The sequence below is a fragment of the Rattus norvegicus genome, chromosome 5, assembly GCF_036323735.1.
Source record: "Rattus norvegicus strain BN/NHsdMcwi chromosome 5, GRCr8, whole genome shotgun sequence".
In the NCBI taxonomy this organism is placed as follows: domain Eukaryota; kingdom Metazoa; phylum Chordata; class Mammalia; order Rodentia; family Muridae; genus Rattus; species Rattus norvegicus.
In genome coordinates, this window is record NC_086023.1 from 125,208,618 (window position 1) to 125,220,792 (window position 12,175).

At 48.0% G+C, this 12,175-nt stretch overlaps 1 protein-coding gene and 1 long non-coding RNA gene across 3 annotated transcripts in view; one reads left to right on the forward strand and one right to left on the reverse strand.

The window, feature by feature from the left end:
• Positions 1-12,175, forward strand: part of Plpp3 (phospholipid phosphatase 3) — a 75,120-nt gene that overhangs the window by 52,618 nt on the left and 10,327 nt on the right. The window contains exon 5 of the mRNA NM_138905.2: positions 8,403-8,579. Coding sequence (NP_620260.2) covers positions 8,403-8,579 — 177 coding nt within the window. The remainder of the gene's footprint in view (positions 1-8,402; positions 8,580-12,175) is intronic.
• Positions 1-12,175, reverse strand: part of LOC120102940 (uncharacterized) — a 30,938-nt gene that overhangs the window by 12,743 nt on the left and 6,020 nt on the right. The window lies entirely within an intron of this gene.

Here is a 12,175-nt window from a genome sequence, read left to right on the forward strand (position 1 = left end):
AGGCTCGAATCTGAGACGTTAATAAGGACATTGTGCAGTCAGGAAAAACACAGAAAAGGGACTTGAAGGGTGGCCATCCCCAGGGTACTGTGTGGCCTCTTCTTCTCGTTGTGTTAGCTACAAAAAGATGGAAAGAAACCTTTTGGGAAAGTAGCATAAGGCATGTGAGCATTAGACCTAATTTCAGTCCCACTCGAAGGAAAGACACCAGCCCTCCTGTCTGCTTTAATGTGCTTACTCCACTCTAGCTATGGTCACAGAAGGGAGTCTGTACAGAGGATGACTGAGGGAGGAATTCCTTGTCATTGAAGATCTATTTGTATCTCTGTGAGGGAGGGGGTAATTGTGCCTTCATACTGCTGGAAAAGAGAAGGGAGGGAGAGAGGGAGGGAAGCTGAAAACAAGAGAAAGGGAGACAGAAAGGAGAGTGAGGGATAGATGGATGAATGGACAGATGGACAGATAAATTGATGTTAAGCCCGTGTTTCCTGGTATATTTTCACATACACACACACACACACACATACAGGGACACATGCACAAACCCCATCTGATTACATACACAGCACAGGATCTTAGGAACGTGTGTAAGAATGCACACATTCAATGTTCATTCCTTGAAAACACCATACATGCAGAAGCACATACATGAACATAGATATATACACCCCCACACACAAAGTTATCTGCCTTAAAGCAACCTCAGAAGCAAAGGGCTGAAAAAGAGAGCTGTGTTCATCTCCTGAACTAGGTTTTGTGTGGTATTTCACAGAAATCCCAGTCTTTCTAATGTCTCATGTGCAAAACTTTCTCAAGGAAGTTTGAAGTGTGATACCCTGAGGGAGGATGGAAATCCTGTGATCAGCCATACAAGGCCTTCAGCCCTCCTCCACTGCTTTTATGGTGGACTTCAGGAAGTGCCAGAGTTAGCCATGGATCCTGGCCTACCCCCAAAACCCTGAACTTTTCTAACAGCCTGGGATCCACGGCTTTGTTAAAGCATCAGGGAGAGTCATTTGTAAACTAGCCGAGCTCAGTGCTGACTGCTTTTGCCCCTAGAATCAGACAGATGTGGACTCTGCTCCGACTCTGCCCATCACTGGTTGTGAACTATGAGTGAGATACTTGCCTCAGTGTTTTCATCTGTAAAATGGAGACTGTCATGTGTATCTTACAGACTGGTTGCCACCATTCTGATCTGGTCCTCCTTTCTCCATCTGACAAACGAAAACAAACAAACAAAAAAGAGTAGGAACCAGTTCTGTTTACCACTCAAGTCTGCGTGTTTCTATTTTCTATGTTCTGAAAAAGAGGAAGGGAAGCCCTGGGGGCCAAACTTCTGCCCGTGTAGCCATGGTGTTCAAACACAGGGACTGACTGGAAACACCAGGCATCATCCCCACTGTGGGCCTGTCAGCTTCAGCTATCCACAGCAGCTTCCACAGCTTTGAAGGGCACTCCAAATTGGGTTTGGATTTGCGAAATGGATGGCTTAGAATAAACCATGGCCCAAACCCCAAATTATCTCTGAGCATGGAAGCTTAAGGACGAGGTTAAGGACCACTAGAGATTGATGCAGACGCTAATAAAACAAACAAAACAACAGCATGTAGAAGTGCACAGTCTACTTCCTACCTCTGGGCCACTATGTCCCAAGGGACCACATCTATCTAGATTGGCCCTTTGCCTCCATCTTCCGGGTATGAGGACAGTATGGTTATCTGGATAAAACCACACCACCAAGGCACACACCAGTTTTTGTAGTTCACCTGTTATCTCCACTGTGGTACCAGGTTCTTTGATGCCCACTAGGGCTCCTGAGGTGCATCAAACCTGAGCCTCGCCCCTTCAGCATTTGGCAAATATTTAGTGAGTGCCTGTTCTGCACCAAGTGCCCCGATAGGAGTAGGAAGATGGAACTAGGGCCTGGTCACATGGTTCAGACAGAGGGCCAGGAAGACAGACAGATGATAGCATGGGCCCTTGGGCCCCAGGGCTGGGGAGATGAGAGGTTTTATTATGGCTGTTTGGAATCGTGATGGGGTTGATCCTGTGACGCCCGGAGGAACCTGAGGAACCCACAGTACACAGAAGCACACACACACACCACGCCTCCTGCCTCTAGAGTGTCAGGTGTCCAGTACAGTACTGCGGCAGGGACTAGAGAGAACATGTGGTAACTGATCACTAACCTCTGGGATCACGAGCCCCGTCTCGCCCTTCTGCAGTGCCTGTAGGCTGCAGCAGGTTTCTACCCTGCAGGCTCCTCCCTTCGAGGCAGCCCCTTGCCCTTCGCCTTGGTCAGGTCTCCTTCTCAGAGAAGCCCTCCCTGACTACTACCCTGTTGAAAATAGATAGCCTCACCACCATTCCTAGCCCTTGCTGTGCCCGTTCACATCCTTGACAAGAATTCAGTGAATGGGCGATGAATGAACGAGCCTTAGATGACCCTCGGGTCATTTGACGTCACAGTTCTATACCCTCTTCTACTTCAATGCATCCCACTTAGGGATTATCGAGAACCCATGTGGCCGATGGGCAAGGCTTCAACCACTTTGCTGAACCCTTTACCCATTGGCTTTCTCTGTACTGCCCCGTGAGAAATGTTTATATGTCATAGGATCTGTTGGGTACCAAGGAAACAGGGAAGTGGCTGACCTCTGATGGCCACATTCTCCAGGCTGTGGCCATTAGTCATTGAGGTTTTGTTCAGCGTTTGGAATCCCAGAACATAGGGTCTAGGGTGCCCATGAGGCATTCCCACAGATCCTGGGAGAACATGTTCCAACCTCTCATTGGAACACGATTGCTGTTTTGAAGGGGGAGGGGGGCATAAACCACTGTACCAGATGTTTTTTCTTTCTACTTCATTCCATCTGTCTATTCATCCACACATTTGCGAGCACTTGTTGTGAGCCAGGACCTCTGCGAGTACCTGGAAACACCAAAAATGCTCGTAATTTTGTGGAGGAAAACCATAAAACCATATAGCTGTGACAGAATCGGCGAAGCTCTCTGATTCAGGCTGAGAGTAGATGGAGCACAGAGGAAAGGGCCATTAGCTCTGCTGATTAAGTGAGCTCAGAGGCTCCCAAGCCTGTGCCTTCCACTCACATATATATACAGTGTGTCTGCCTTTGAGACCTGAGCCTTTATAAGCATGTGAGACAGGTACAGTAGAGGAACATGGAGCTCCTGGAACTGGTCCCGAGTGACAACTGTATCACTCCTTGGGATTTTTTTTTTCCTCTCTGAAGACTGAAGAGAGCAAGACTTGGTGTAAAGCAGCAATTTCCCACAAAGACCAGAGGCCATTGGGTTAGATCGCAGATTCAGAAAGGCGCTTTGTGTGTGTAGAGGGTGGGGGGAAGTTCTGTTTAATTCAGAGTTCCCTCCCTGTTGCCTTGAGCGACGTGGCCTCTTCTGCCTCAGTGTCTTTCTTCACCTGGTATCCACCTGCCATGATGATTGTGGGTTGCAGGTAATTAAGCATCGAGCTCACTGTCTATCTCAGTGCTTGGCAGAACGGTCACTTCCTTTCCTTCCCCTTGATAGTGATGGAAAATGAGGTTTGATTTTCTGGAAAGGAAGAAAGTGTCAGGTAAAAAAAAAAAAATTCTTTTGTCTTCCAAGCAGTTAAATAATAACTCTACAGAGGGAAACTCTGGTTTACATCATGCGGCCTTCTGCCAAGCACAGGAGCCAGGGCCAGGGGTTAGCCAAGGAGGAGACTGAAGAGCAAGAAAGTTTCTCACTATGGGTGTGGCTGAGCTATCCTGCCTCCCAGAGCATGGTAAGGGACCTGAGGAGGACAAACTGCCTTTTCTCTCTTAAGTCACCTGTCCCGAGAGCAATGGAAAGGAAGGGAGAGAACTGTGCGGACCTGTTTCACCAGTATGCAAATCACAGAGTGAAATACAAATGACTTAGCAAGAATTAGAGACTCGGAAAGCAAGGCTCACACCCTGGAGGCTCGCACCCAGGTAGACAGCAACTGGCTGGAACTCAGTATAAGGAGGTCCTGTGGGAATTCCAACTCTGGAGGACCCTAGCTAGGACTGGGGAAAGCGCTCCATTTATGGATTCCCTATGCATTCCCCTGGGGAGGGAGGCAGACACACACCTTTTATTCTTATCTTCCTCACACCCCCAACCAGCAGTTCTGATTTAGCAACCAGAAGCAGTCTTAGCACCAGCAAGAAAAATTGTTGGGACACAGGGATATTGTTATTTCTGTTACTTTTAATTAATTTCATTAATAATGTGTCTTTCCAATTTTAAACACGATGCACACCTGTAGCATTTTTTTTTAATGGCCCCTCTCAGGCTATGCACAAGACATGGGACTTCAGAAAAGCAGAATGGCTCAGCCGGGCTCACAGGTGGAATCTCATTCTCACAGCAGAGCTGTGCTCTTGCACGGCGCTCATCACAGTGTTCATCACAGTGTCCCAGTAATGCTTAGCCTGTGGGTTCTGAGCACCAAATTCTTTAGTTCAGAATCCTTCACACGGAGAAACAAACACAGGCACCAGATGTCAGGGGCAGGTTGGATGTGGTCTGGGTAACTACCTGGTTTTGTCCAGCTTTCCTCATTCTTTTCCTAAGCAATATTTGTGGTGGTGGTGGTGGTGGTGGTGGTGGTGGTGGTGGTGGTGGTGGTGGTGGTGGTGGTGGTGGTGGTGGTGGTGGTGATGGTGGTGGTGGTAGTGTGGTGGTGGTGATGGTGGTGGTGGTGGTGGTGGTGGTGGTGGTGGTTGTTTTGGAGTGCTGAGGTCCTTGCTGAGCTCCTTCAGGATCTCCCTGATACTGGGAAAATCTTTTGGTTCAGGATCATGCTTATCAGTGTTATGCCAACAACTTTACTGTCCTCTTCTTGCGTAGCCTGGACCTGTACCATGAACTGGGAATGAGTGGAGCCTCCAGAATTGCTTACAGCTCCTCAGCTCCAGGATAGAGAACCTCTCGAGGCTAGAACCGCAGTCTTGGGTTGGCTCTTGTGAACTGGGCTAGGCACCAGGAAGATGCCGTCCAATTAGTGGTAGAGCCGGTAGGTGTGCCACGAAGCCTACTGCCCACTGGCATTGCCTAACTAACTTCAGATCAAAAGCAGCCACTGGGTGGAAGGTCACTGCACAAGGTCTTTCTTTAATAATTTATTGGTTTTGGAAAGATTGTCACAGTCACTGAATAACCCATATGTCAAGGCAAAGGATGTCTCCATCGTGGACATCAGGGTCATTCCTGACCATGAGCCCATTGCTCCACAGTGTTCCAGTTCCTGATGGATACAGAAGCAGTGCTGGCTGCTGGCTGTCATTCCCAGTCCCTGTGAGGAATTCTTTTCCCATGGCCACTACTCCGGTCTCATTCACAAGCACTCCCTCCTCTCTTCCTGGAGCTATTCTGATGCCTGTCTCCTCCCTGAGTTCCGCTCCTGTATGAGATTTTTCTTTTCTGGAGCCCCAGCCTGAAGCCTCTGAGTCAGTGGCAGGGGAGATGTAGCCTTGTCCGGTTGGGAAGCCCACCCTTCCTCTGCCCCGCCCTGGCTTCCAAGGCCTGTGACCTAAGTGGGCAGGCAGCAAGCAAGGGAAGGGTGGGACTCTCCACAAGTGCCTTCCAAGGTCTGTAGATTATTTTCAGTGAAGGAAACTGAAAAATCTTAGAGCCACTTAAAGAAAAGTGATTAAAGAATAAAATCTTTTTTTTTGCATTCTAAATATTCCTTTTTAATTAATTATTCTATTTATAAGCATAAAAGCTTGTACTTACTGAGTTGTTCGTTGTGCTATGCCCTCTGTGTAGCCCACCAACCATACTGCAGCCTTACAGACAATGGTTACTACTCTCCTTCACCTGAGAGGATACGGAGGCTCCCGAGGGCTTACTGATTAAAACCTGCACTCTTTCTGTTGTTATCCACCCCTGTCCTGCCCATCACCAACAGTAGCTGAAGAAGGCAAACTGGCGTGGGCACATGGAATGTCCATTCTTCCTTGACCTTGTTCTCGGTTGCTGAGAGACCATTCCTGTGCCCGTGGTGAAAGAGACACTGTAGTCTAGGCAGGTCTCAAACTCACAATCTACCTACCTGGGCTCTGGGCTTAGATTATAGGTACCATGCTGGGCTAAGGGCAGGATCTATTGGTTCATCATATCAACGCATTGCAGCATAAACAGGGAGTAGCCAGTGGCCAAAGGCTTTAGAGTCACTGTGACATTTATACCGCCTACACTCCTTACAAAGCATCTACATTTTTTTTTCATCAAACTGAGTGCTTAACTTAAAACCAATTTTCATAATTCCCAATGTTTTTGTTTTCCTTCAAACAGGTAGATATATTCTCTAAAATAAGTAGTTTCCGGCTAAATGGGTCTTTTCCCCTGCAGGACTCAAAGCCTTCGATGATTTTATATTAAGGACTTGGTATAAGTGCATCCTCCAATCTTGTCAGACCCTTCATATTGCATGGAATACAGCTCAAGAGAAAGTGGTCTGCCTAACAGGTGCCCTGGCTTGACCCCCAAGACCCTCTGCGGCCATATTTCTCCTTATACCTCATGTAGCCACGGCCCTCACCAGTCTCCCTTAACATCCATTAAAACATCTTCTATCTGGATTGTTCAAGTCCAGCATCCTTTGCCTGTGGCAATGACCCTAGCCACCCTCCAACTTCTTCCTTTAATGGTGTCTATTCAACAAACCAATACACTTACTGCCCCCATGACTGACTGTATCCGGAGTGGTGACGACTTTCCATTTCTTTGTCATTAGCACCTGCTGTAGCATCTGCCAGTCCATGGGTCTGTTCTTTGGGATTTTTTTTTTATCTTGAGAATGAAATTTCCAGTTTTATTCTCCAAGTATTCCAGGATGTGCATCAAATTCTAATCGAATTTACACACTCACTGCTCTTATAAATGAAGATTCTAGCTCTATTCAACGGACCCTTCATGCCCCCTTGTTTCAGGAGGAAGTTTTGGGTACATTCATTGGTATCAATTGTCTTCGCCTTTGGGATGGTGGTGTGTGGGGTTTTCTGTGGTTTGGTTTTTAGTTTTAGACTTTTAACTGGTTATCTATGACTGATAGGTGAGAAAGCGATTGATTTAAAAGAAAAGAGAAGAATTAGCAGCCACCAGCAGTGTACCCTCTTACTTCCAGCACTTCTAGACTTTCGGTTACTCTCGTTAGCTTGAAATAATGGTAGAGTCACCTGATGTTTTCTGTGGGTGGCTCTGTATTTTCCATGTAGCTGAGGGTTCTGTCCTAGACGTAGCTCCCGCACAGCCCAAGGGCCTCTGGGATCCTTCATTCTCTATCCCCTCAGCCTGGCTCCCTGGCTCTTGGCTTGCTCCTTCCTGACCACCAAAAGGAAAGTGTCCCATTGTCTCTGGAAGGGAGGTCTGACCTTTGCCCCCACCTCTGGTCTGCCTTGTGCCTAGCAGCCCCTCCTTCTGCTCTTCCTTGTCCTGGCCTCTCCCCTGCTTTGATTTGTAGTCGGAAGTTCCCCCTTGTTCCTCTTGATTCTTCCCTCACATTTCCCAAGTTCCCACAGGAACCTGGGAAGTAGGTTGTGCCCAGAGGTTAAAGCGGAAACCCTAGCAAGATAACTCCAGAAGGGACAATACCCAGTTGACGTCATTTCAGTTTTCCTTGGGCCAGAGGTAGTGTTTGAGTTGGTTTTTTTTTTTCCTTGTCTTTTTCTTCTATCTTTCTTCAGGATTACTCTTCTTCCTACCCAGTGCAGTGTCTGTCAACCTTGCCCTTGAACGGTCTCTGGCATTGTCTGACTGGTTTACACTTCCTCCTTTGGATAATTCAAAATCCAGGTTCCTACCGGTGACTTGGAAACTTCTCTTGGATAGAGTTGCTTTCTTTCAAAACAGAAACATCCCCCTTGTTGAGATGTCAGAGCAGCATACGCAAAGCGTCATTGGTATGTCCTTGCTGTTGCAGTGAATTGCTGGTCCCTACAGACTAGGCAGCTGTAATCCCAGAGAAAACTCACAAACGTGTGAATCCATCCCACAGCAAAACCTTTGCTGCCCTTGGTTACTGTTCCCTAAGTCCTATAGATCCAGAAGATAAGAAGAAAATCACATTTATTAAATGCTTACTGTGTGCCTAGCATTATGTAAAAAACATTCATAGGTACTGTCTTACTCAGGTCCCCTTAGCTTATCTCTGAAAAGAAAATCAAATTTTTATGCTCTGGAAACTAAAGGTCAGCATTTACCTGTGGGGTGTCATGCATTTACCAAGTTAAGTACTCTGTCCACAGTATATCACACCACGTCTAGATGGATCCATTTGCAAGAAATATAAAACACACTAGCCAAGTGCTCTAATGTCTGTGAATGGGAAGCCACTTACCGTGTCCTTTATCTCTTTCCTTCAGCTTTATCTACAGGCCCGCTTCACCTGGCGTGGGGCCCGGCTCCTCCGCCCCCTCCTGCAGTTCACTTTGCTCATGATGGCCTTCTACACGGGATTGTCACGTGTATCTGACTACAAACACCATCCTAGCGATGTCCTGGCAGGATTTGCCCAAGGAGCTCTGGTGGCCTGCTGCATAGTAAGTAGCCCTTTGTCCTTGGCACTCATACAGAGCCCTGAACTGATGCTTGTTAAATGTTTCCAGCCCAGTGACTAAAGAAGTTGAATCTTCATTGCTAGTAGTCTCTTCTTAGTGTCCCAAGAGCCTCAGGCTCCAGGATCTCATCAGTAGATGGCAATCGTCTGATAGGTCCTGTGAATCCTCTTCTCCGTAAGCACAAAGTTTTGGCTTGTAGACTGCTGTAATCAGAAGACAGCTTAGATATTGTCCACTCATTCTGTATATGGCCACAGCAGACTGGAAAGTTGCACAAGCACACATGTGAGTGCTTTCGCGGAATGACAGTCCCCTGACACAGCCCGCATTGCATTGGTGGGACACTAGTTAGTCAGTGCCTGTTCTCCGCTTCTTGGGAATCTCTATCCTCTGTGGTGATCTCCGGGAACTGTGCCAACTGTAGAACTGGAGGTTTGCTGCAGGAGGAGCCCTCCCCTGGCCCAGGACCTTGCATATCATCAAAACTCCATAGAGACTGAACTTGGGGTGGGCACATGTTGACTTCCCCCAAAACAGATAGATTGCTTTTTCACATGCTTCATCCTGATTCCCAATGAAGGTGGGGTCGGGCTTTCTACTTCCCTGAGCCTCCATCCCCCTGCCTTTCCTGCAGTCCAGATGTTGCTGTGCACAGACTTTGGTATTAAGCTTTCTTAAGCCCTTCTTTGAGGTGCTCTCCCCCATCCCATAGAAAGTCCTGAGAGCAATGTAGGACTGCAGAGGACACATGGCTGGGGCCTCAGCAGGTTGGCAAAGGTCAGACACTGTATGGTCAGCAACACAGACACTATGTGAAGGTGCTTAAAGTAGACACTGGTAAAAGAAGAATCTCTCTCTCTCTCCCTCTCTCTCTCTCTCTCTCCCTCTTACGCTCCCTCTCTCTGTCTCTGTCTCTCTGTCTCTGTCTCTCCCTCTCTCTGTCTCTCTCTCTGTGTCTCTATGTCTCTCTGTGTCTCTCTGTGTCTCTGTGTGTGTGTGTGTGTGTGTGTGTGTGTGTGTGTGTGTGTGTGTGTGTGTGTTTTTCCAGAAGACAGAAAGCGAATTAGAGGAGCCAATTGTTACCCAGAACAACTGTCACCCTCCAGCTTGTCCCTCGGTGCCTGGCCCTTTAGTATGCGATGACAGTGGGGGATGGGTATTTGCAGGAAGGGTAACCCTTTTGCCTGCCTATGCCCTCCTGGACTTTGCTCTCAGCAGGAGGCCAGCCCCAGGGGCCTGCTGCTAGGCATCTGCTTGAGAGAGAGCTCCACTGCCCTAATTGAAGTCTCCCTTACCCCCAATTTAAAAAATTAAAAGGTGTGGGGATCGGTCCTGGCCTTCCTCTCGTTCATACTACATCTCCAGAGCTCTGGCCATGAGCAATTAGACAGAAGGGAGAATGAAAACTCATTTTCCAGGAGGAGCTCTGTGAGTTTGCCATTATCCTGTTTGACTGTGACACAGGGTGGGCTGAGAGCTTGAACCTAGAGTCTGTAAAGTGCCTGCTGTTTGCTGGCACCTCTGTGGATATTTTGCCCTGTGACTGCTTTTAGGCACATGGCGCCCCTGCACACATGAGGCGACCGAGGCTGGAAGAGGAGATGACTTCGGTCACCCCAGGCCAAAGAGCCTCTCTGGGATTGACTCGCAGCCAGTGCCCTCTGTGCTTAGCGCTGGGGGAGGGACGCCAGGCACCAGGCCAGCCAGATCTACCTCAGGCAGAAATTGTGTAGACAGCTGTTCTAAAGAGTGTCGTGTAAGTGTTTTGTAGGGACCTTCCCAAGCCTTGGGCTGATCCGGTTAGCCTTTTGAGTCTGGAACTTTCTTTTCACCCAGGAGACAGTTTGGGAAGAGGTGACAGAAATCTTACCCTGTCTTTTGCCCTTCTACCTGTCAACATAGGGTGACAGAGACTCATTAATCTTTTGGGGGGTTTTTTGTTTGTTTTTGTTGTTGTTTTGTTTTGTTTTTTGGGGGGTTTTGTTGTTGTTGTTTTCTGATACTGAACTCCACCAGGTACGCAGCCAGCACCTCCTGGTCCCACCAGCCTGGAAGCATAGCACTGAGGGATTTGTGTTGCTTAAACAGGCCCCGGCAGAGAAGTCTCTGGAAGCTGTGGCTGACCTACTCAGTGTGAGAGTTTGGGAATGCTCAGCAGGGAGAAAGGAAGCCAGTGTGTTCTTTCCTACTGAGAGATGCCTGATTGTGTGGTCCTGGTTTTGATTACAAGGAAAGACAGACGCAAAGCTCCAGCTGCTGCACTGAGTCAGACGCTGCACCTCAAGGAGGTGTCTGGTGAGGACACTGAGTGTCCAGGCCCCACACTGGCTTGAAAGAGCGTTTGTTTGCCTTGTAGGGTTTCAGCTCTGTCACCTCTCATGTGCGATGGAGTCTTTGTGTTCTGGGCTGTCTTCCACCTCTGCTTTGCTTATGCTATATGACAGAGCTATCCCATAAGATCAGAGTCCTGAGGAAAACGAGCGTTCTTCTCACATGTGAATGGGGTATATTTGTGATATTTATTTCCTTAATATTATTGTATTTTTGAGACAGGACCCTACTATGTATCCCTGACTGGCCTGGAACTTATTATGTAGACCAGGCTTGCCTCATGCTCACATGGAGAGCTATCTGCCCCTGTCCCCTGAGTGCAGAGATTAAAGGTGGGTGTCAGTGACACCTGTGGAGTGTCCACTATCTGTGGCAAATGTTTTCACTGAAGATGAGAACACAGGAGTCAAGGATTAAGGCACACAGAGAAAGTGTAGAGAAGCCAGAGCTGACTCCTAACACACAAAGCCAACACTCTAAGCCCTCCCGTCCCCTTCCCCTCACCTGCAGGCATGCCAAGCTTCTTATTTTATGACACTGAGTCCTTGCCCTAGATAGTTTCCCGCTCCTTTTGATAGAGCACAGTCCAGTTCATCTCTGATGAACCCTCTTGTATGAGTCGCCCGTGGCTGCTGTAACAAGTAAGCCTAACCTATAGTACAGACATTTTTCTTTACGTTCCAGGAGTCAGGAATCAAAATTAAGTCTCGCTGGGCTACAATCAAGATGTGAAGAGGCCAAAGGGAGAGTTTTCTTGCCTTTTATAGCTAGCTACCTGTGTTCTTGGTATACGGTCTCTCCCCCTGCCTGCTCCTCCTCAAGCTTTTGATTACATTTATAACCTGGAGTCATGTGTCCATTTCCACGGCCATCCCTTACCTCAGGTGTGAGGTGGTATCATTACAGATCTGGAGACATTTAAGGGACCAGTGTTCACCTTGCCATACCGCCCCAGTCCCCGAAGCTAGAACTTCCCAGCTTTCTTCTAGTGTCCCCCCAGATCCCAGTGCTTTACTCTGCCATGGCTCTGGCCGCCTCTGCTCATGTGTCTATCTGCTCAACTAGATGGCCAGTGCCTTAATACGGAATCCATAGTTTAATTTTGTGATTATTCTGGGTGTGTGGTATCATAGCCGACATTCATCGGTGGTTGATCACTACTGGGGGAATCATGAAGCATGAACTGGCTGTGGTCGTGGGTGGGATTTCCCCTCTGAGCATCAGCTCTTTATCTGCCAGTTAAGCTT